Consider the following 22,834-nt stretch of genomic DNA (forward strand, 5'->3'; position numbering starts at 1 on the left):
AATAAGGTCAGAAAGTAGTTGAGATGTGTTTGAAGCACAGGCAAAGGGCAAACAGGAGTCTGACATGTGGTTTGTTGTTGATTAGACAGGCTGGGGTGGAGGACGGTGGGGGAAGCTGGCAGTCAGAAGAAATGTGTTCAGAGAAATGGAAACATGAAGAAAAGGGTATTTGGGGAGGCCAGGAGAATGTGAATAGTTGGTATTGTAAAGTGTAAAGTTGGAGGGGGATGGTCTGTTGGAGAGGCCAGCAAATCTTAAAGGAAGTCATGAGCCAAAGTAGCATTAGACCATTAATAGTGGGGATCCTTAGAAAGTTTTAAGAATGAAAGGAATTAGGTTATATCTGTTTCTTAGAAAGAGTCACTTAAGGCTGATCTTTCTAAAGAAAATCATGATCCAAACAAGACATTTAATATGTCTAGAAGCTTATCTAAGCATTTTAGGACTTACCTCCCCCTCATGGTATTTGTTGATATTGGACTTTTAGAGTTTAATTATAGGAATGAGAAAGCTTTTAGAGATTGGAGGATAAGATGGTCCTAGGGCCATTGTGACAGTAATCCTTCTCAACTGAAGTTGTTTCCTATAGGTTGTGTTATTTCAAGGCTTGTGTAAGAAAGATGATGTTGTTGTTTTCCTTGTAAAATGTATAGATTTTGAAGCCAGGTAGATCTGGTTTCAAATCCCAAGGTTATCATTTAGAAGTTTGGGCAAATAACTAAACTTTTGAATATCAGATTCCCCATCTGAAAAATGTAGATAATGCTTACTCCAATCATAAGAATTAAATGATTTGACAAGGTAAAGTGTCTGGTGAGGTGTCTGGCATTTTGTAGCGTTTTACCCCCACGCACCCCCTAATTCTCATGTAGGCAGTCAGAGGTGGTATAAAGACAATGAATACCTGGGGAGGAAAGACCACCAGGGTGGAAAAGATGTGGTGGGGAGAAACAAATCATTTTTCAGTTGGCTCCATGTTTGTTCATGGTGGTGGCAGCCACCTGGGTAAGGGGTATGTACAAACCAGGCAGTTAGAATAATGATATTTCCAGTGATTAAAGCAGTCTTCCACAGTCATAATTTGATTATCAGAATGAATCAACATCACTTGGAAAGTTTACAGCCTCACGATATGGGAAGGATTTCTTTATTCATATTTTTAGGTATGCACAGAGCCCTCCTCTAGGTCTAGGTCGGGGGACACGAATGTGGTGCAGGTATGGTCAGTGATTGTACGGTGATAGGTAAGACATAGACGTGAGTGGCAAAGCAGAGGCACAATGTTACGAGACTGATTTGAAAGGAGCCTTCAAAAAGGCATTTTGATGGCCCAGTATGTATAGGACATTGTGCGAGGACTAAAAGAGTCTAACAGGTGTAAGGCATGATTGTGATTTTTGAAAGCCTTAAGAAAAGGACTTAACAAATATATGCAAAAATTATGAACAAGTCAATGTAAAATCTTAAACAAGTAGTATGATATCTGATAGGACTGGAGAGTAATAGGTTCTGATGTGTTTGGGAGATGTGCACCAATCAGATTCATTGATCAATGGAATCTTAGTAGAATCTTAGTGTTAGAAGAAACCTTGGAAGGCTGTTAGTCTAGTTTCTCACTCATTGCTGTCGTTTTCTTTACTGTGGCCCTGATGAGTAGTTATGAGGCCTGTACACCAGTATTTCCTAGCATGAGTCACTCTCTTACAAGGCTATATGTTCTTCTGTTGTCTAGTTCATCCTTGTATTGACTCCAAATTTTCCTCCACATGATTTCCTCTATAAAATTGAATTCTTTTCTACATAGAAATCCTTTAAATATTTGAAGTTATATCTTAATTTAAAAATTATTTTTAGTATTTTTATCACGGAAACTTTCAAATAAGAGCAGAGAGAATAGTAGGGGACTATAGGTAACCATAACATACTGTACATTTCAGAATACTAGAAGAAAAGATTGTGAAAGTTTTACCATAGAGAAATGATGTTTGAGGAGGTAGATATGTTTAACCTGATTTAAACATTACATAGTGTATACATGCATCAAAATGTCATGTTACCTACTTCAATAATTATAATGTTTATTTCTATGTACTAATTAAAAAAAAAAATTTAATTAGAAAAGCTTTAAAGAAAAGCATAAAGAATAGTATAATGAACCCACGGGCCATCACCCAACTTAACAGTAATTCCTTGATAGCCAATATCAGTGAGTTTTTTTTTTTAAATTTGTTCTAATTGGTTATACATGATAGCAGAATGCATTTCGATTCATTGTACATAAATGGAACAAAACTTTTCCTAGTTGTACACAACACATGTGTAGTCCTACATGTACCTCGGGTAATGAGGTTCATCTCATTCCACCATCTTTCCTATCCCTATGCCCCCTCGCCTGTCCTACCTCCCCTTTGCCCAATCAAAGTACCTCCATTCTTTGCCACACACCTCACCCCCTTTATGGGTCAGCATCCACTTTCAGAGAGAACATACAGCTTTTGGTTTTTGGGATTGGCTTACTTCCCTTAGCCTGATATTCCCATTCACCCGCAGATGCCATATTTTTTTTCTCTTTTAATGCTATAAGCAATATTCCATTTTGTATATGTACCACAGTTTCTTTATCCATTCATCTGTTGAAGGGTTGGTTCCACAAAACTATGGAATGATTCACAAATGTGGGTGTCATCCTTGCTCAGGGACCATGCTAATTTTTTTCTGTATTGTCCCAATTTTAGTATATGTGCTGCCAAAGCAAGCACACTCTGAGTTTTAACAAATGTAGATACCCATGTAAAAACTACCATAATCAAGATATAGAGCCGTTTTTTCACTAGAAAAGGGGTTTCCTTGGGATCCTTCCCAGTGAGTTCCTTCACCACCTGTTCCAGGCAACCACTGATAACTTTTTTTTTTTAAAACTATAGATTCATTTTTCCTACAGTACTATTTCATATATATGCCACTATAAGTGGACTCATATCTAGAAGTGCAATTGCCTCCTACGTTTAATGTATGTTTTTATCTTATGTGATACTGTCAAGCCATGCTAAAAAATGACCACAATCATTTTATACTTCCACCAGCAATTTAGGAGACTTCCACTTGACTTCATCTTCACTAGCACTTGGGCCATTCTAGTGGGTATGTCTTTGTGAGTTTATTTCCTGACAATTAATGATATTGAGTGAACTTTTTTTTTTCTTTTGAGATAGGGTCTCACTAACTTGCTTAGGCCCTTGATAAGTTGCCAGCCTCAAACTTGGGATCCTCCTGCCTCAGCCTTCTGAGTTGCTGGGATTACAGACATGTGCCATCATGCCTGGATCAAATAGTTCTTCATGAGCTTGTTGACCATACTGTTTTTGTATGTCAGCTCTCTCTGGCTAGCTGGAATCCAGACTTCTCCCAGCTCAGTGCCAACTGTGGGATTGGTTAGCTTATAGTTGTTCTTGGCCCTCGCAGGTACTGCTTAGAATGTAGCCCCAAACTGAAGACCACCTCCATGCAGATTTCTGGAACTCTTTTTCTTGTGTCTCCCATCTTTCTGGTAGTTTTCTCTACATATTTTTGGCTGCTTAATCTCCTGGAACTCTGGTCTCTCCTCAGTGAGACTGTTATGCCCCATTTGGGTTCCCCTTCCCAAACTGAGGTCTAGAGGGTGCCTCCAGGTAGAATGCTCACCTATTTGTTCTCCTGCTCTTAGGGGTGACAGTTGCATATCCCTTGTGGCTTTCTATCTGAAAAATAGCTCTTTAAAATATATATTTTGACTGGGCATGGTGGCACATGCCTTAATCCTAGTGGCTCGGGAGGCTGAGACAGGAGGATCACGAGTTCAAAGCCAGCCTTAGCAAAAGTGAGGTGCTAAGTAACTCAGTGAGACCCTGTCTCTAAATAAAATACAAAATGGGGCTGAGACTGGGGATGTAGCTCAGTGCTCAAGTGCTCCATATATATATATATATTCCAACTTTCTGGTTGCTTTCAGTGGGAGAACAAGTCTCATATAAGTTACTATCTATTGATTTCTCCTTTTGTTGTAACTTTTTGCAATAATTGAAAAAAATATGTTTGTGGGACTTCTAGGATATATTGTAGTTTTGGTGAATAAATGACATCCCCCTGGTACAACAATTTAACCTGTTTTCTCTATTGCCTTTTTTTTTTTTTTTTTGGTGGTGCTGGGGATTGAACCTCAGGCTCCATGCATTCTAGGCAAGTGCTGAGCTGACAACCTCAGCCTCTCTCTGTTGCTTTATATTTCTTGGAAATTGGTAGTCAGGTTTAGGTTCAATTCTGTTTCTTATGAAAACTTAATAGGAAATATTGCATTGACATCTGCATGTCCTCTCCTTTGATGTTGACTACTAGTCAACAGTGACGTTGGTGAGATTTGCTAATATATTACAGGTTGCAAAATAGCAATGGTCTGAGTTGCTGGGATTTTTCTTTCTTCATTTAAAGGTTGGGATGCCTACACAAATAAAAATTTATGATTGATTATTCTTTCTTTTTTTTTTTTTTGGTACTGGGGATTAAACTCAGGAGCACTTGGCTAGTGAGCCATATCCCCAGCTCTATTTTGTATTTTATTTATATACAGGGTCTCACTGAGTTGCTTAGCAATTCGCTTTTGCTGAGGCTGACTTTGAACTTGCTATCCTCCCTCCTCAGCCTCCCGAGCTACTGGGCTTACAAGCGTGTGCCACGGCGCCTGGCTATGATTGATTATTCTTTACACAGATATTTGGTTTGTATAGTTAAGGCAGGAGATAAACATTTGATTCCTTTTCTTCATTTAAACACTTTTCAGAATAGTAAGATATTCTTCTAGCATTATCAAATGATACCCAAAGGGGCTTGAAATCTTTTTAACTTTTATTTAAGAGTCAATATGATGTCATGCATTTAAAAATATTTGGTGTATTTAATTCAATTAGGAATAGTAATTGTTCTTACCTGATGCTCCATTTCTCCCCCTTTTGCCTTGTAGAAGCCTCTTTATCTTGGCTCCTGGGACCCTTTGCCACCATCTAGTGGTCATTGTTGCCTATTTCCCTTGCTTTTGAAGTATGAAATGTTCCAAGTTCATCTTAAACATTTCCTGTCCAGACCTTGAAGGAATTATTTCTCTAAAAGAACTTTGGTTCCTTTCAATAGGAAATGATATTTAGAGGCTACATTCCAAGTACTAGGATTGCTTATTGCTCAAATTGACTGTCATTTGTAGGCCTTTTTAGTGAACAAAGCTCAGAAATATGTGGGAATTTTTCATCATGTCATTTAGATAATTCCCATGAAAATTCAGGATGCTAGAGAGATTTTACTTCACTTCATGTATCTTAGATTTGTGTTTTCTTTCTCTGATGTTGGAATTCCAGTTTTAAATGACATCAGTATAATTGTTTACAGTCTTGTGCCACTTAATGACATTTTGGTCATTAGTGCATAATAATGGAGCTAAAAAATTCTTGTCACCTAGTATTTTTAGTATCTTTTCTGTGTTTTGATATGTTTAGATATATAAACATTTACAATGTTATAATTGTCTACAGTATTCAGTATAATAATGTCTTATAGGTCTTTATCCCCAAAGCGATGATATACCACCATATATGAATACCTACATGTGGAAATGGCTATATTTTCTAGGTTTGTATAAGTATACTCAATGATGTTTGCACACTGAAATTGCCTAAGATGTGTTTCTCAGAATTTATTCCCATCATTAAGCAACACACGACTATATTTATGTTATTTAAAATACTTTCAGGAATGTATTCCTGAAATTAAATGAAATTCTCTTGTCTTTAAGCTATATCCCACTAAGACGTGTTTGAAATAATTCATTTCTGTGGTTTGTCACCAACTTGATATAACAGGTTGTTTCATTTTTGCTTTCAATATTTAGGTGTTACTTTTTAAGATTTTTTTGTTTATTTTACAATTATTTAAATATTTAGAAGAGCCAAAGTTAATTTGTAAAAATAAGTTGTTTCTGTTTTTTGGTACTGGTGATTGAACCCAGGGCTCCTATCCACTGAGCAACATACCTAGCCTCTTTATTTTTTATTTAGAGATAGTTCTTACTAAGTTGCGTAGGGACTTGCTAAGTTGCTGAGGCTAGCTTTGAACTTGTGATTCTCCTGCCTGATTTTGAAAGAACTCTAGCTTTTGTCCCAGTTTTGTCTACCCTGATGTTGTTACTCTCTTTTATAGTTAACTTTTAAAATTTATTTCATTATGTATTCTGCTATTAAAAAATAAGCAAATGAGAAAAGGGATATGTAGCTCAGTGGTAGAGCACTTGCCTACCATACATGAGGCCATGTGTTCAATCCCCAGCACCATAAAAAGAAAAAGAAAAGCAAATGATTTTTACATCTAGCTATGATAGCTTTATATAGGTACTGGCTTCACCTTCCCAACTGAAACAACTAAAATAAATATGAAAAAAAAAAAAAAAAAACCACAAACAGATCAAATTTGAAGATCAAGCAACATTGAAGATCAAGCAACAAAGAATAATTCTGGAAACATAAGGAACAAATGCTATGATCTCTTTAGTTGTCCCAGCTTTTACTATGTTAAGAGATTCCCAAGCCATGACAAAGAAGGGGAAGTCAGGCAGAACCAGAGGATACCATGAATTGAGAGATGGTGCTGAAATTCCAGGAAAACCAAAGTGACTAGAATTCACAGGGTGGAGTACCAAAAGAAGGTTGCTACATTGAGAGACAATTCTGGAAATCTGTGAAAGGCTCTCTGAGTGTTCAGCAGGGTACTGATCAGCACATAAGTGTGATGAAACTGCTTAGCAAGTCAGAGAAACAATCTTAAGTGATTAGAAGGAACAGGTCCTAACACAGGGACCAGAAAAGCACCTGGAAGAAACTATCTAAGGAAGTTGGGTAGAATAATCAGAAGGGTGTCACCTCAGACTGACTATTACAATTTATGTCATACCTAACAAATATTCAGACCCAAGAGAATCAAATTGTTACCAGTAACTTAACTGTATACAAAATATTAAGAATAGTAATTCGTAATGTATGGCATCCAATCAAAGCTTACCAGGCATGCAAAGAAACAAGAAAAATACAATCCACAATGATGAGGAGAAGAATCATCCAATCAAAGCCAACTGAGAACTGGTGGAGATGTTAGAATGAGGTAATGGCATTAAAAGTTATTACTACGATATTTCGTGTGTTAAAAGGTAAATAGAGATATAGAAGATATATTTTTAAAAATCAGACTTCTAGAGTTGAAAATATATGATAAATACAGTGGATGGGATTAATGCCAGAATAAGCATTGTGATGAAATTGTTAGTGAACTTGAAGACATAGCAGGAGAAGTACCCCAAATGAAACACAGGGAAAATTTCTTCTGCTAAAGAAAAGTGTCCAGAGCATCAGTGAGCTGTGGGACCGTTTCAAGTTGAGCGATAAGAGGTTTTCAGAAAAATATTTTAAGAAATGATGGCCAAAAATTTTCAAAAATTTGTGAAAACTGTACATCTGCAGATCCAAGATATTAAATGGAACTAGAGTACAAAAAGCATGAATAAAGCTATATCAAGGTATATTATACCATAAACAAATTGCTCAAAACCAGTGATAAAGGGCAATCTTAGCAGTTAGAGAAGACATTTATGTAGAGAATAACTAAGGATGACATCAGATTTCTTGTCAGAAATTAGGCATAAGAGAATATAGTGGAGTGATACCTTTAATATATTTGAAGAGCGATAATGTTGGCTGATAATATCATGCCCAGTGAAATATCTTTCTATAAAATGAAGACTTGTACTGACATACAAGCTGAAAGAATTCACCCTACACTTGCACCAAGACAGCAGATGGAAATAATGGAATAAAGGAGTAAAGAACACTGAAAATGGTGACTCTGTGCATAAATATTTAAAATAATTTTTCTTATTTGAATATTTTAAAAAGTCATTGACTGTTTATTTTTTTATTGGTTGTTCAAAACATTACAAAGCTCTTGACATATCATATTTCATACATTTGATTCAGGTGGGTTTTGAACTCCCAATTTTACCCCAAATACAGATTGCAGAATCACGTCGGTTACACATCTACATTTTTACATAATGCCCTATTAGTAACTGTTGTATTCTGCTACCTTTCCTATCCTCTACTATCTCCCCTCCCCTCCCCTCCCATCTTCTCTCTCTACCCCATCTACTGTAATTCATTTCTCTCCTTGTTTATTTTCCCATTCCCCTCACAACCTCTTATATGTAATTTTGTATAACAATGAGGATCTCCCTCCATTACCATGCAATTTCCCTTTTCTCTCCCTTTCCCTCCCACCTCATGTATCTGTTTAATGTTAATCTTTTCTTCCTGCTGTCATTGACTGTTTAAAGACAAATATCAGTGTAGTATGGGACTTAGAAAACATGTAAAGTAAAATACATGACAACAGTATAAATCTCAGAAGGGTAGTAACTATTGTAACGTTCTTATTGAATATGTGAAGTACTATAGTATCATCTGAAGGTAGATTGTGACAAATTAAAGATGTATATTCTAAACCCTGAAACACTAAGATTAGAAAACAGAGTTATAGCTTAATAAGCCAATAGAGGAATCACTAAAAATACCGATAGTGGTATTTCTGCAAAAGAAGACAGAAAGAAAAGAAAAAGAACAAAGAACAGAAGGAACAAATAGAAGATTATATTAAGCTTACACCTATGCACAGCAGTAATCCTATTAAGTGGAAAGTATCTAAATACATCAGTTAAAAACAGAGTTTGTCATATTGCCTAAAGAAGCAAGACCCAAATAGATGTATATGGGAATAACACTGTAAATAGAAAGACACAAAGAAGTCAAAATTAAAATGATTGAAAAAGGTATCTCATGTTAAACACTAGTCAAAGGAAATCTGGAGTAGCTACATTAAACCAAAAGAGGTTGTGGGGCAAAATATATCATCAGGACTAAAGAAAGTCATTTCCTAATGATAAAGGAGTCAGTTAGTCAAGATTATATAATAAATCTAAATGCTTATACTTTTAATATTAGACCTTCAAAATACATGAAGTATAAAAATTGATAGAATTATGAGGAAAATGATGAATATAGGATTACATTTAGAGATTTCAATATCCTCTCCTCAGCAATTGGCAGAAAACAAAAAATAAAAGTAAGGTTGTAGAAAGTATGAATGACATAATCAATCCATCCATTTGAAATTAGTTGACATTTATAGAAAACCCCCAAAGAGCTGAATACCTATTCTTAGTGCACGTGGAACATTTACCAAGATAAACCATATTCTGGATCTTAAATTATCAGTAAATATAAAAGTATTCAAAGACAGGCAAAGCTTATTCTCTGAACACAATAAAATGAGAAATCAATAATGGAAAAATCTGGAAAATTCCCAAATATTTGGAAACGTAAGTGCCAGGCTGCTATATATATAAATTTTTTTTTCTTTTTTTCATTTTTGGTACATGAACACACAGTACATTTATTTTTATGTGGTGCTGGGGATCGAACCCAGTGCCTCACACATGTGAGGCAAGCACTTTACCACTGAGCTACAACCTTAGCCCCCACTGCTAAATAATTTTTGAGTCAAATAAATCAGAGAAGAAATTCATATTTTGAGTTGAATAAAACTGAAAACAACATATCCATTTGTGCAATGTCACTAAAGCGTTACTGGAAAATTTATAGCACTACCAGGCCCAGATAGCTTTATTATAAAAGAAGTCTCCAGTCATTGACTTTAGTTCCTACTATGAGAAACTAGAAAAGGAAAAATAAGTTAATCTCCAAGTAAGCAAGAAAAAAAGATATAATAAAGACCATAAGTCAGTGAAATTTTAAAAAAGGAAAATAAGAGAAAATCAATGAAACCCAAAGCTAGTTCTTTAAGATGAATAAAATTGATCAACATCTAGCGAGGGAAATAAAGAGGAGACACAGATTATCAATATCCTGCAATTAGAGAAGGGATATAACTACAGATTCCACAGATACTAGACTGATAATGGGGATATTATGAACAGTTTATGTTAATTAACTTGACAATTTAGTTGAAATGAAGAAATTCCATTTAAGCCACAAATTGCAAAAGTTCACTCAAGAAAAACAGACATCTTCATAAACCTTGTTGACTATTAAAGAAATTGAAGGTATAGATAAAAACCTTTCTACAAAGAAAAAAATATAAGACCCAGATAGCTTTATTGGTGATCCAATTAAACCTATAAGGAAGAAATGATACTAATTCCTAATAGTAATACTAAACCCTTGTAGAATATTAAAGCAAGGAAATATTTCTCCTATGAAGCCAATGTTATCACTACACTAAACCAAGACAAAGATATAACAAGAAAACCACAGACCTCTCATGGGATCTCCAATGAACCTGTAAAGAAATTCTAAACAAAAATTTAAGTCAAATACAATAATATGTAAAAGCTCAAGAGATACAAAACAAGCATTTAAAAAATATAGCAGAGGTGGGAAATATTGGGGAAATTATATTGTTATTTTGTGTGCATGTACAAGTAGGTGACAATAAATCCCATCGACATGTAAAAAAAATCAGCCCTGATTATTATTTAAAAAAAATTTTTTTAGATGTTGATTGACTTTTATTTTATTCACTTATTTATATGCAGTGCTGAGAATCGAACCCATTGCCTCACACATGCTAGGCAAGTGCTCTACCACTGAGTATCAACCCCAGCCCCTCAGCATTGATTATTGATGTAGAAAAACAAACAACAAACTAGGAATAGAAAAAGGGAGCTTAAAACATCCTCTGAAAAAATGCAGCTAACCTCATACTTAATGGTTGATAATTGAATACTTTTCCCCAAGATCAGAAACCAAACAGAGATGTCCACTCTCATTACATCTATTCAGCATTGTCCTGGGGTACAGTAAGGAAATAGCTAGTATACTAAGGCAAGAAAAAGAAATAAAATGCACTCAGATTGGAAAGGAAGAACTAAAATTCTCTTTATTTTCAGATAACATGAACATATATAGATAAAATCTGGTATGATCTAGAAAAAAGCTATTGTAAGGTTGACGGATAAAATTTATATCTAAAAGCAATTATATTTTCTATATATTAACAATGAATAATTAGAAATTGAAATTTTAAAGATTTCCATGTACAATAGAATAAAAATATGATGTATTTAAACAAACGTGGCAAAAACTAAAATGTATATATTAAAAACTATAAAATATTGCTGATGGAAATTAAAGAGAACCTAAATGGAGAGATATACCTAATTTATGAGTCAGAAGACTAAGGTGTCCATTCATCCCAGTTTAATCACCAGAGTCAACATTATTCCAATCAAAATCCCTGCAGAGTTTTGTAGAAAATGACAAGCTGATTGCAACAGACCTAGAATACGTGGCTTCAAGACTTAAGCTAGGGCTGGGGATGTAGCTCAGTGGTAGAGCACTTGCCTAGCATATGCAAGGTCCTGTGTTCAATCCCTAGTACCATACGAAGAGGAAAAAAAAAGAAAAAAAAATATTCTAAAGCTACAGTAATTAGGATCGAAGACAAAACATTGGAACAGAGCCAAAAATTCAGAGATAGATACACATATATATGGCAACAGTCATTGACAAAGATGGAAAGACACGTAGAGAATGGAAAGTTTTTCAGCAAATGGTACTGAAATTACTGCATATTTATATGCCAAATATTGATCCATGCCTTGCATAGACACCTGAGTTAACTCACAGACTTAAATATTAAACTCGAAACTACAAAACCTCTAGGAAAAAAATAAGAGAAAAATTTTTGTTGAACTTAGGTTTGGCAAAGATTTCTTAAATTTGACAACAAAAGCATTAAAAAGGATTTGACAATGTGGGATTCATCAAACTAAAACCTCTGTAATTCAAAATACACTTCGAAGTGAATGAAATAGACAAAACACAAGCTGGGAGGAAATTACTGTAAAACATTTTTCTGATAAAAGACTTGCATCAAGAATATATGAAGAACTCTTAGAACTCATTAGAAGGAAAAAAATATAGTCCTGTAAAATAACACTTCATCAAAGAAGATAAACAGATAGTAAATAAAGACATTAAAAATGTTTGACATAATTATCAGGGAAATGCAATTTTAAAGCATAAGAGTTACCACTACACACTTATTAAATAGCTAATATTAAAGACAATTGTGCTGAGTGGTTGGAGAAGAGATGGAGGAACTGGATGGGTACACAGCTGGTGGGGATATAAAGTGGTAGAATCACCTTCTTAAAAAGGTAAGCATACACCAGTCATATCCAACCATTCTTTTCCAAGAAAAGATAAGTTAGATAGCAATAGAAGGAATTTTATATCAGTGTTCTTGGCTATTTTATTTGTAAAAGCCCCAAACTGGAAAAAAATCCAAATGTCTATCAATAGATGATAGACAAATTGTGGTACGTACATATAATGAAATGCTACTCAGCAATAAAAATAGATGATAGATAAAACTGATGTAGATGAATCTCAAATTATGCTGAATGAGAAAAGCCGTAGAAATACAATATATTATCCCATACACATAAAACTTGAGGAATACAAAGCAATCTATTAAGATAGACATTTTGCTGGAGGAGTGGGAAAGTGGGGGGCAAGAAGGAAGGGTGACAAAGGGCAGAATTACCTAGAGAATGAGAATATTTTTGGAAGTAAAGGATGTGTATATTATCTTGATTATAATGGTGATTTCATAATTTCATGTTAAAATTTATCAAATTGCACACTTTAAATACATGTAATTTATTGCATGCCAATTTTACCTCAAAGCTATAAGAAATATATTCATCTTTTTTCACTTTCTAAGATACAAATAGTATTCTATAAATACTTTTCTCTACTTCATTTTTTAAAAATGTATTCTGGAAATCAGCTCTTAGCAGTATTTAAAATTATTTTCTTTCTTCGTTGGTTTATTCAACAACTTTTATTGATGACAGTTGTTTCAGCCTTTTGTGACCATCTTGTGTTATTATAATTAATGCTTGAATAACATAGTTTTGTAAATACAAGTTTTAAACATTTGTTGTTGTATTCCCAGTATATTTAGAAGTTAGGGCTGGGGGACTATAGCTCAGCAGTAGAGCACTTGCCCTAGGTACCCTTCCCCAGCACTGAAAAAGTTAAAAAAAAAAAAAAAGTGGGATTGTGGAGTTAATAGGTAAATATATAAGCAGTTTTGGGAGATGTTGCCAAATATCATTCATAAGGGTTGTATCATTTTGTATACTTATCAGCAGTGTCTGAGAATTTGTATTCCCCCACATTCTCTCACCTACTGAGTATGTTGTCAAACGTTTGGATCTTGCCAATGCAAGTGAGAAATGGTATCTTGGTGTGGTTTAATTTGTATTTTGTTCATTATGAGCTAAGCAGAGCATGTTTCCATATTTTATAGCTGTTTGCATTTCTTTTCCTGAGATCTGTTTATTTCTTCAGCCCATTTTTGTATAGGTTTGCTGGCCATTTCATTTATAATATTCTTTATATTTCAGGAACATGATTCTTTGGACAATAATATGTTGCAAATATTTTTTCTCAGGTTGTCATTGTTAAACTGCATGTGTGTGTGTGTGTGTGTGTGTGTGTGTACCAGGTTTAGATACAGCCAGGAAAGATTTTTTCATTGAGGCAGGTTTTGCCCACTCATAATACATAGAAAATTTCACCCAATATTTTCTAGTACTTGTTTATTTTCTATTTTTACATTCATGTTTCTTATCCATTTGTAGTTTATCTTTTGAATAAGTAGAGAAAAATCCAATTTTATAATTTTCCATGTGGTATTTGCAAACGCTACTTATTAGAAAGTCTATTTTCCCCAAACTCACTTTTATTGTACCCCAAATGTCCAGTGCAGTCGGTTCTGTTTCTGGATTCTCTATTCTGTCCCAGAAACTCTATGTATTCTTGGGCTTGGACGAGGGTACATGATTTGATTATATAGTCTGCCCTCCCTGTACCCTTCATTGCTCTTCTTTTTCAGTGCTTTCCTGCTTATTCTTGTTCTTTTGAATTGATTATATTCAACTTGACGACAGATTTTTAAAGATCCACATATGTTCATTCCCTCCCCAAGTTAAACGTCCCCAGTTTCTTCAGTTTTTAGCACGTACTTTTCGGGCTATTCATGATTCTGTTCTTTTCCACAAGTCATGCAACCTTAAAATGTGGCATCCAGAAATGAAGCCACCGGCGTGGGGTGATAATGACATGATTCCTTAGGGTAAGGCTTTTTAAAAAGAGTATCATCCACAAGTGGAGAAAGTAACATAGGACTGGAGTGAGCAGGGAAGGAAAGCCCAGTCCGAGCAGTAGTCCTTTAGAAGGGAGCAGGAGAAGCATCTCCTCTTGTGTCTGCACTTTTGGGGCAGGTACCTGGTGTCTCAACACATTGACAAAAGGGTTTTGCTCTGGGAGGGGCTGGGAGGCCTGACTTTCTCCTTTTTCCTAGTCTCTGCCTATAATCCCCTTCTGCTAGTTCCCTGGCTTCCTCCAGGGCCTTCTAAATCGCAGGTCCTCTCCCAGTTCCAGGGTCAGGTGAGCCTCTTTCCTCCTGGAGTCCTTTCATTTGGACTCTTCCGCTGCACTCTCCTCGCGCTGTCCCCTCCGTGCTCCGTAGTTGGTTCTTCCCGCTCCCGGCCCCGCCCCTCGGCATCCTCCATCTGCTCACTGCAGTCCGCCCAGTGGCTTCGTCTGATGACACGTTTTACATGCGTTGGGCGGAAAGCGCCTGCGTGGAGGTAGGCAAAGTTCACTCCCAGTACCCGCCCCCTGCGCTGGGTCCTCCCGAAGTAGGAAACGGTGAAAGAGAGGGTCCTGTGCTGTTCTGCAGGGAAGCGTCGCTTCCGCTCAGCTGTCCCTACACCATGGACTCAGTACCTGCCACTGTGCCTTCTGTCACTGCTTCCCCGGGGAACCCGGAGCTCCTGGGACTCCTGTAGGTGCTCTACGCAGCCCTCATAGCCAAGCTACTGGAGGTAACGGTCCCATTCCCAGCGAGGGACCCCAGCTCTGGCAGGCGGGTGGCTGAGTTCTGGCAGAGTGGGTGCACTGACTGTCGCGGCGACGGAGAAATGGAGTGTGTCAGGCCCAAGGCAGGCAGGACGTGACTGTATTGTTAAGCGAGGCCGGTGAGGGTGTACTTGAGCTTTCCCCACTTGCACTTTTTTTTTGACGGAATAGAGGTGACAACCTCATGTTATGTTCCGAAATGCAGCCAGCAATCGAAACAGCTAACATTACTACAGGTCTTTTCCCTACGGAGAGTGCTGGGGAATTGGGCCCAAATGACAGTTATCTCTCATTACGTGTAGAGGGCGGTGAAAATAGGGAAGAGTAGGCAGGTGTTTAATGCACTGCCTTTGAGCAACCATTTAAAATTAGGCTTTGAATTTTATAGAAGGATGTTAAATTCAGAGAAGTTTATCTAAGCCAGTTTTCAAGAGTTGTCTGAAATTACATGTCACTTATCTGTTTATATAAGAGTGGAATGGAAGTAAGATTTAAAATCTTATACGTATATCATCATTGTTTTTATTTGTTGCCATCAAATTAATTAGTTCTTTCATATATTTAAGTTTTTGTCTTAAATGAATTTTTAAATTATAAAAACCAGGTTATCTAAGAGAAAAGAATGATCCAGAGGGATTCTAGCCAGGTGTTAGACAATGTGATGATATAGGGCCTGTTACAAACTGGAAATGTATGCTCAATTTAAAGTATTTAGATTCGGGCTGGGGTTGTGGTTCAGTGGTAGAGCGCTTGCCTAGCATGCATGAGGCACAGGGTTAGGGTTAGGGGTTCAATCCTCAGCACCATATAAAAACAAAATAATGTGTCCACCTAAAACTAAAGATACATAAATAAATATTTTTTAAAAAGTATTTAGATTCATTATACTTGAAAACACTGCAAGTGAACAAAAAGTATGAGACTGCCAGTATCCTCTCTCTTGAAGAAGCTATTGGAAAATATTGAGGAGGTGGATTTCTGATGAGGAGGTTGGTTTAGAATTGCCATGATTCTTTGTGACTGTTTTGTTATAAATTTAAGGTTTTCCATTTCTTCTAATTTGTCTGTTTCAGCTGTTTACTACATTGCCTGATGATACTCAACCTGGGCCTGATTTTTATGGACTACCATGGAAGCCTGTAGTTTTCACTGTTTTGTTTGGATTTGTATCCTTTGTCGTTTTCTTTTGGAAAACTATTCTTGTTGTGAGTAAATTAACTTACTTATACCTTAGCACATAAGCACAAGGATTATTTTATATAGTCACTGGCCCCCACCTTTTTTTTTTTCTTTTTCAGTTGCTAAAACACAAATTAGTGGTTTAAGTCAAACTAACCTTATAAAATAATTTAGTGTGGGTGCAGTTGGTAGAACTGGTAATTCTTATAGCCATCCTGACCAGTAGTTTCATATGTATCAGAAGTTTTAAAAGTGGGATAAAAGATGGAATAGGTTAGATAAATATCCTTTTATGTAGCATATATGTCTAGTAATCTATATTAAAGAAATAACCATACTTTGAAGATTTTGGTAATGTTTTTCAGTGGAACAGTGTATTAGATTGAAGACTTAGCACAACATAATTCATTTAAGGGTTATTGTATGTTCGCTTAATGTAATAGTAGGCAGATTTATCTATTTCAAAGCTTTGAGGTACAGAAAATGCTCACAATTAAATGTGAAGTGGAAAAAAAAGCAGAAACTAAGATTTAAATGTTGATGAACTGTATGTTAATATAAACACATATAAACAGGGGGAAATGCTGCAAAGAAATACAGTAAAATGAGAAAAAGGAGATGAGATAATTTTTCCAGTCTTTTATATATATTTTTCCCAGATTTTATGATTTGATCATATGTTCAGAAAATACCTTTTTATTTGGAAGTATAGATTATGTGTTGTCCAAAAATCCATTAAATGTTTTGTTCATTAAGTCTTTTTTTTGTTCTGAGCAGAATTAGTCCATCTCTGTGTATGTGTGTACATATATGTATAAGTGTGTGTGTGTGTATATGTATATATATATGCTTATACATACTTATGTTTGTACTGTAGGTCATTCTGTTTCATAGTTATTTAACATAATTGGAAGAAAATTATTTTAGGTAAATGGGCTTTGCATATGAAAAGCCTCACAGTTAAAGAGGCCAAAAGCATTGGATACAAATATTTTCAAATCTGAGTGTTCTTTTTCTGATTTCTTAATTATATCAGATATATCATTGTTAAGATAAGTTTCCTCTCCTTGTACAATTGAGTGTAAAATCTCTTAAAAAGTATTCCCTTCTTAAATAGAAGAATCGTTTGCCTGGATTCCTGTGAGGAATTTTCTAATCTCATTGAACTTTTTCTCAGCTAAAAGAAAAAAGGAAATAGAAGGATAAAGAGAGGGGAAAAACATTAAAACATTTTATATTTCTCTCTCTTGTTTCTTTCATTTCAAGAACCCCGGTACCTGTTTCTCTTTTTACTAGGTTATGTGGGATCTGGTTCCTAGCTGTTGCTCCTCAGTTTCAGCATTTGACTTTGGAGCTTTAGTCCCTTCCTTAGATGACTGCTTTTATGCTACTTCCCATTTTCCTCTGTTGTCATTTTGAGTAAAAGGTTAGCAAGGCTATGACATTAAACAAATGTTCATTTCTTTCTGTGTTGGGGTTTTCTGAATGCAATTTCCTATTACGAAGATCCCATGGATGATCCTTGGACACATCTGAGTATCCCATCACCATTTATAACATTTGAAAGGACAAGTATATGCTAAGTTACAAAGAAATTTAGTGATGTTTTTAAAAAAAATCCTGCTTAGGTTTTATTATCAGGCAGTTTATTGCTGTCTTTAGGAAATGATTGTTTTTGTCCTTTCCAGAATATGTTAATTGTCATTTCTCTTGTTGCTTGTGCATTTTCTTCTAGCAGTCTTACCTTTCAGATTTCTTGCTATATGTTTAGTGGTTTGCAGAAATAAGATGATGTAGCCTCTTAGTTTCTAAATTCAGCCAATAGCCAAATTTAAATTGGAGTTCTAAGATGTTTTCTGGTGAGTGAAAGTGGCATATCTTAGTACAAAGATATGCCTTTAATATTGTTTCCTCATATTCCTTTTGAATAGTCATTGTTTCTAGACTTTATCCTGGTTATTTAGAATTGTCAAGTAAATGATTTTGGTTACACACACACACACACACACACACACACACATACACACACACATCTTTACTGTGAAATAAGGTACATATCTTAGTGTTTTTATGTCAGAGGCTATTTATGAAATATCACTACCAATTAGATTTAAAAGGCTTGTTAACCTTTACTTATTTTTAATCCTATAAATTATTATCCTGAACCAGAATGTTATTAAATTCTCACTTGGTTATGATTCTGACTGTTGTTTTAGGAATGCTGTTTCTATTGAGCAGATGTTTGACATCAAATTTAATCTTTTTTCTCTCTTCTAGGTAAAAGATAGAGTATATCAAGGTAAATTTTTAGGTTTCTTAAACTTGTAATAACCCTTTGTATTGGTGTTTGATGTGTGTTTTATGTATGTTAGAAGTAGATACAGTGACTTTTAATGTTTATTATCTTTTTTACCTCCTGAAAATTTTACTATTCCTGGGTTGCTAGCATGGATAATAGAGTAGATGATGATGGTTCCAACTCTGAGATAGGAGATAAAGAGGAGGAACAAATTGTGGATAGGGAGATGATGATAAGTTTTAATTTGGGGCAGATTAACTTTGAATATTGATGTAATGCAGATGTATTACATTTGAAGAGTATTTCTATGCTAATGATTTAATCATGCATTAAGTAATTGAGTAGATAATTTAAAGAATGGTAATGTGCATCAGTATGCTTTCATTTCTGTTTTTCTTTGCAAAGAATTAAATGATTCCATTTTCTGAAAAGAAAGTGTTTTGAGAAGGGAGGAATATCAAGCTACAACACTTTACTGTATTTCCCATCTGTGAAATAATCTTAAATTGAAATATCATTTTGGATGGGAGGGGTACCTGGGATTGAACTCTGGGGCACTCTACTGAGCCACATCCCCAACCCCCTATATTTAGAGACCAAGTCTCACTTAGTTGCTTAGTGTCTCGCTCTTGCTGAGGCTGGCTTTGAACTTGGGATCCTTCTAGCTTAGCCCCCTGAGCCACTGGGATTACAGGTGTGCACCACTGCGCCCAGCAAAATATCATTGTTCTTATATTTTTCTTAAATTTTAATAATTTTTATACTCTTATTGCTAATAAGCATAGATTGCTTTTTAAAAGCATAATAGTTATGCTAAGAAGTATTTCCTCATAGTACCATATAACATGTCTTTGCTTTTAGTAGATTGAATAGTTGAATTTCATTTAGTGATTGTAATAATCTTGTGTATTTCCCCCTTTTAGTCAATGAACAGCAAATTTCCCAAAAGGTGAACAATTTCACGAAAGAAAATGAACTGAAGCAGAAATTGTCAAATTATGAACAGAAGGTATAATTATTTTTTTTTTTGTTTCTTTCTCCCTTGGTTCTAGCTTAAATCATTTCTACCTGTTTTAATTTAAAAATCGTATTTTAAAATTTTTGTTTCATTATTTCCTACAAATCATCCAAATTCTAAGCAGTCATATGTATTAAGTACTGCTTTCTTCTGGAAAAGGGTCACTTGTCTGGAACTTGTATAGTAGCACTATAATTTGTTTGTCTTAATTCTGAATGCTTTATTTACATAGATGAAGGAAGAGGTCAAAGAAATCATGAGGCAAAATATGATTCTTTCTGATGAAGCAACTAAATATAAGGTAAAAATCCCTTCTTTGGGGGGAATTACATTCTAAACTCAAAAGTAAATGTAATGAGTGAGTAATCTTGACACCTTTTTTTCCCAGGATAAAATGAAGCTTCTTGAAAAAGATAAAGAACTTCTGGATGAGAGAGCTAAAAGTCTTCATGTTATGTTAGAATATGAGAGAGAACAGAAAGCTAAGAATCAGGACTTGGTAAGAGTTTTGCTGCTAAGTGTTACTGTAATTTGGCTTTTGAAATATTTTGTAAAATTGGTTAAGTTGAACTTAGTCCAGCTGTTAACTAAAGTAAGATTAGGAGTCAAGGAAGTTGAACCCACTTCTGCCCATTTTGTGGAACTTTTAAGTACTGATACAACAAATTATTTTTATGGGCCTAGGAAATATTTTTATTCTCAACCTTGGATAATTTTCATATTGCTTTGATCTGCCCTTGGAAACATGCAGAACAACTAAAAAACTATTGTCCAGTTGAACAGTATTTGTTTACTTTTTACTTGAAAGAGTAATGAATTAATCAATTTTCTCTACTTAAAAAAATTTTACTTACATATTTCATTTTCAATTTCTATAAGTTTCTGTAATTACATAAAAGTTGAAAAAGATAGTAGAGAGTGTGTTCTGAAATATCCTACCCCCAAGTAAGCTTGATCACCTAGCTGAGGTAGTATTTATCAGATTTCTCCACTGTAAAAATTCTTTCCAATCCTTTTCATATTGTATTCTTTGGAAGTTACCATGCACAGCCCACAGTTAAAGTATGAAGAGTTACAAGCTCAGGATGCAGCTCATGGTAGAGCACTTGCCTAGCATGCATGAGGCCCAGGATTCAGTCCCAGGCATTGCAAACAAAGATTGCAGAGTTATGTCCACTTCCTTAAGGAGCGAGTATCTTTATAAATTTTTTGGAATTCTTCTGTATGTGAGATTAGTCTATTCTCCCTTAAATTTTATCATTTTTTACTTCAGATAAGAAAATTTTAAAAATGATCTTGGGAAATTTTTTTCTCTATCACTAGAAAAAAAATTTACTAATTTGAACTGGTTTACTTGAAACAGTAATTAATTAGTTAATTTTCTATGCTTTAAAACATTTTATTTACTTATTGCATTATGTTTTTCTATACTTTGACCTTTTTTTCTGGTTATCTCATAAACCGTAAGGTTGTGGATGCCATGAAATATTTATGACTTCATTTTCCCTCATCTCTTTCAGTTCTTGATTTTTTGCTTAGTCCAAAGCTGGATCCCCTGCATTTACCTGAAATGTAATGGGATGGCTTGACAAATATTTTGTTGTGTTTATCTTTTTTAGTATATATATATATATCAGTATTTCTACTGAAATCCTAATGCATATTTTGTGTTCTGTTTTCACCTGGCAGATAATGGAAAATAAGAAATTGATAGAGAAGCTTAAAGAGGTCATTTCAGTGAATACTGCTGAACTTTCAGAGGTAAAGCTGCCAACTCTTGCTAACGGATATTAATACTACATCTTAGTTTTTTTGCGGACCAAAAATTTGAGGTGTGCTAAAATGTGCAAAAAATGAGAACTATATGATGTCTGGTTTGGGAAAGTATAACTTTGTTTTTTCTTTGGAATTAATTCACTAACTGTAGTGTTTTGCATTAGCTTCAAATTATCCTTAATGAAACTAAGCTTCGTGAAGAGAAGGTGAAGTTGGAATGCTGTCGGCTTCAGAAAGAAAATACCATGCTTAAGAAGAAGAAAGAGCAGGTAAAGAAAATTTGATGTCATACGTAATGTAAACTAGAGAAGTGAATATCATTATCTTGTATCTTTCTTGGATCTGTTTCTGAGGTAAGGAATATTCATGTAGGACCTTTACTAGATATGCAAAGTTTAAACAGTGCTCCCCAAATTGAGTGCATATATTTGTTCTCCATCTGTTTTGGATTTTTGGATTATTGCTTTTCTTATCAAATATCAATCAGTTATTAACTTGCATAGCCTCAAAGAAACTTTTTAAACCAGAAAATTAAGTATTTTATGATCCTCTTTTGAGTAGTTACTGATTCACCGGCCAAGAGAAGATTACATGATAAGGAGTCTAAATTTAGGAGACAGTCATATGTGCCCAGCCATTCCTGCTGGAGGTAAATTATTTGAATTGGCAGCAATTTTCTGGGGAATGCAATAAACAGGGTCAACTTCCTGATAGCTCTGATGTTCTTACTGCAGCTATGAGAGTTGGGGCCACTCTGCCCTCTTCCTTAACCAAGGTCTCAACCCCCTCGATTGAGGCAGGCCACCGAGGAGTATGGCTCTCTATTTCTTTGTCTAAGTCTTGTAGTCCTGATGTATCCAGTGCAGAAACCTCTCCCTAACCCATAGGAATTCATATGTTTTGACTTTTCAGTTGCAGCAGGAAGTCAAAGACTGGAGTACATCACATGCTGAGCTCAGTGAACAAATCAAATCATTTGAGAAGTCCCAGAAAGATTTACAAGTAGCTCTTAGTCACAAAGAAGATACTATTAATGTAAGTTTATACTCCAAATACATGTTTCATCTCATGAATTCTCCTGAAATCTTCTGAATTAAAATCGAGAGTCTTCCAACCTTTTGCTTCTTTTCTAGGCTTCGACTAATTGTATCACACAGTTGAATGGGTTACAATGTGAATCTGAATCTGAGGATCAAAATAGAGAAGAGGAGTCAGATGAATTAACCAATGGAGAGGTAGCAGGTAAGATCAGTCTCAGGGAGGTTGAATCCTTTTTTGCTTTCCTGTCTTTAATTAAGTATACAGATGCCACTTTTCAGCTGGCTGAATTTCTTCTTAAGCTTCAGGGTTGTAGACACATATCATTGGATCTATAGATATGTCTGTTGCATTGGCAGAGGTGGGTTGCTGGGGTATAATGTAGCAATAGGCATGTGAAGAACACTGACTTTTTCTATCCCATTGAAAACTAGTAAGTACACTGCA

At 35.1% G+C, this 22,834-nt stretch overlaps 1 protein-coding gene and 1 non-coding gene across 2 annotated transcripts in view; one reads left to right on the forward strand and one right to left on the reverse strand.

The window, feature by feature from the left end:
- The window catches only part of LOC139707678 (transport and Golgi organization protein 1 homolog), a 47,786-nt gene that overhangs the window by 11,369 nt on the left and 13,583 nt on the right, over positions 1 to 22,834 (forward strand). Inside the window, exons 6-10 of the mRNA XM_071619320.1 lie at positions 16,151 to 16,282; positions 21,263 to 21,334; positions 21,514 to 21,618; positions 22,262 to 22,384; positions 22,483 to 22,591. Of these exons, the coding sequence (XP_071475421.1) occupies positions 16,151 to 16,282; positions 21,263 to 21,334; positions 21,514 to 21,618; positions 22,262 to 22,384; positions 22,483 to 22,591 (541 nt within the window). The remainder of the gene's footprint in view (positions 1 to 16,150; positions 16,283 to 21,262; positions 21,335 to 21,513; positions 21,619 to 22,261; positions 22,385 to 22,482; positions 22,592 to 22,834) is intronic.
- On the reverse strand, positions 2,652 to 2,759 carry LOC139707752 (U6 spliceosomal RNA). The gene has a single exon (XR_011709231.1). It is a non-coding gene; the product is annotated as a U6 spliceosomal RNA (small nuclear RNA).

This window comes from Marmota flaviventris, chromosome 11 (genome assembly GCF_047511675.1).
Source record: "Marmota flaviventris isolate mMarFla1 chromosome 11, mMarFla1.hap1, whole genome shotgun sequence".
Classification (NCBI taxonomy): domain Eukaryota; kingdom Metazoa; phylum Chordata; class Mammalia; order Rodentia; family Sciuridae; genus Marmota; species Marmota flaviventris.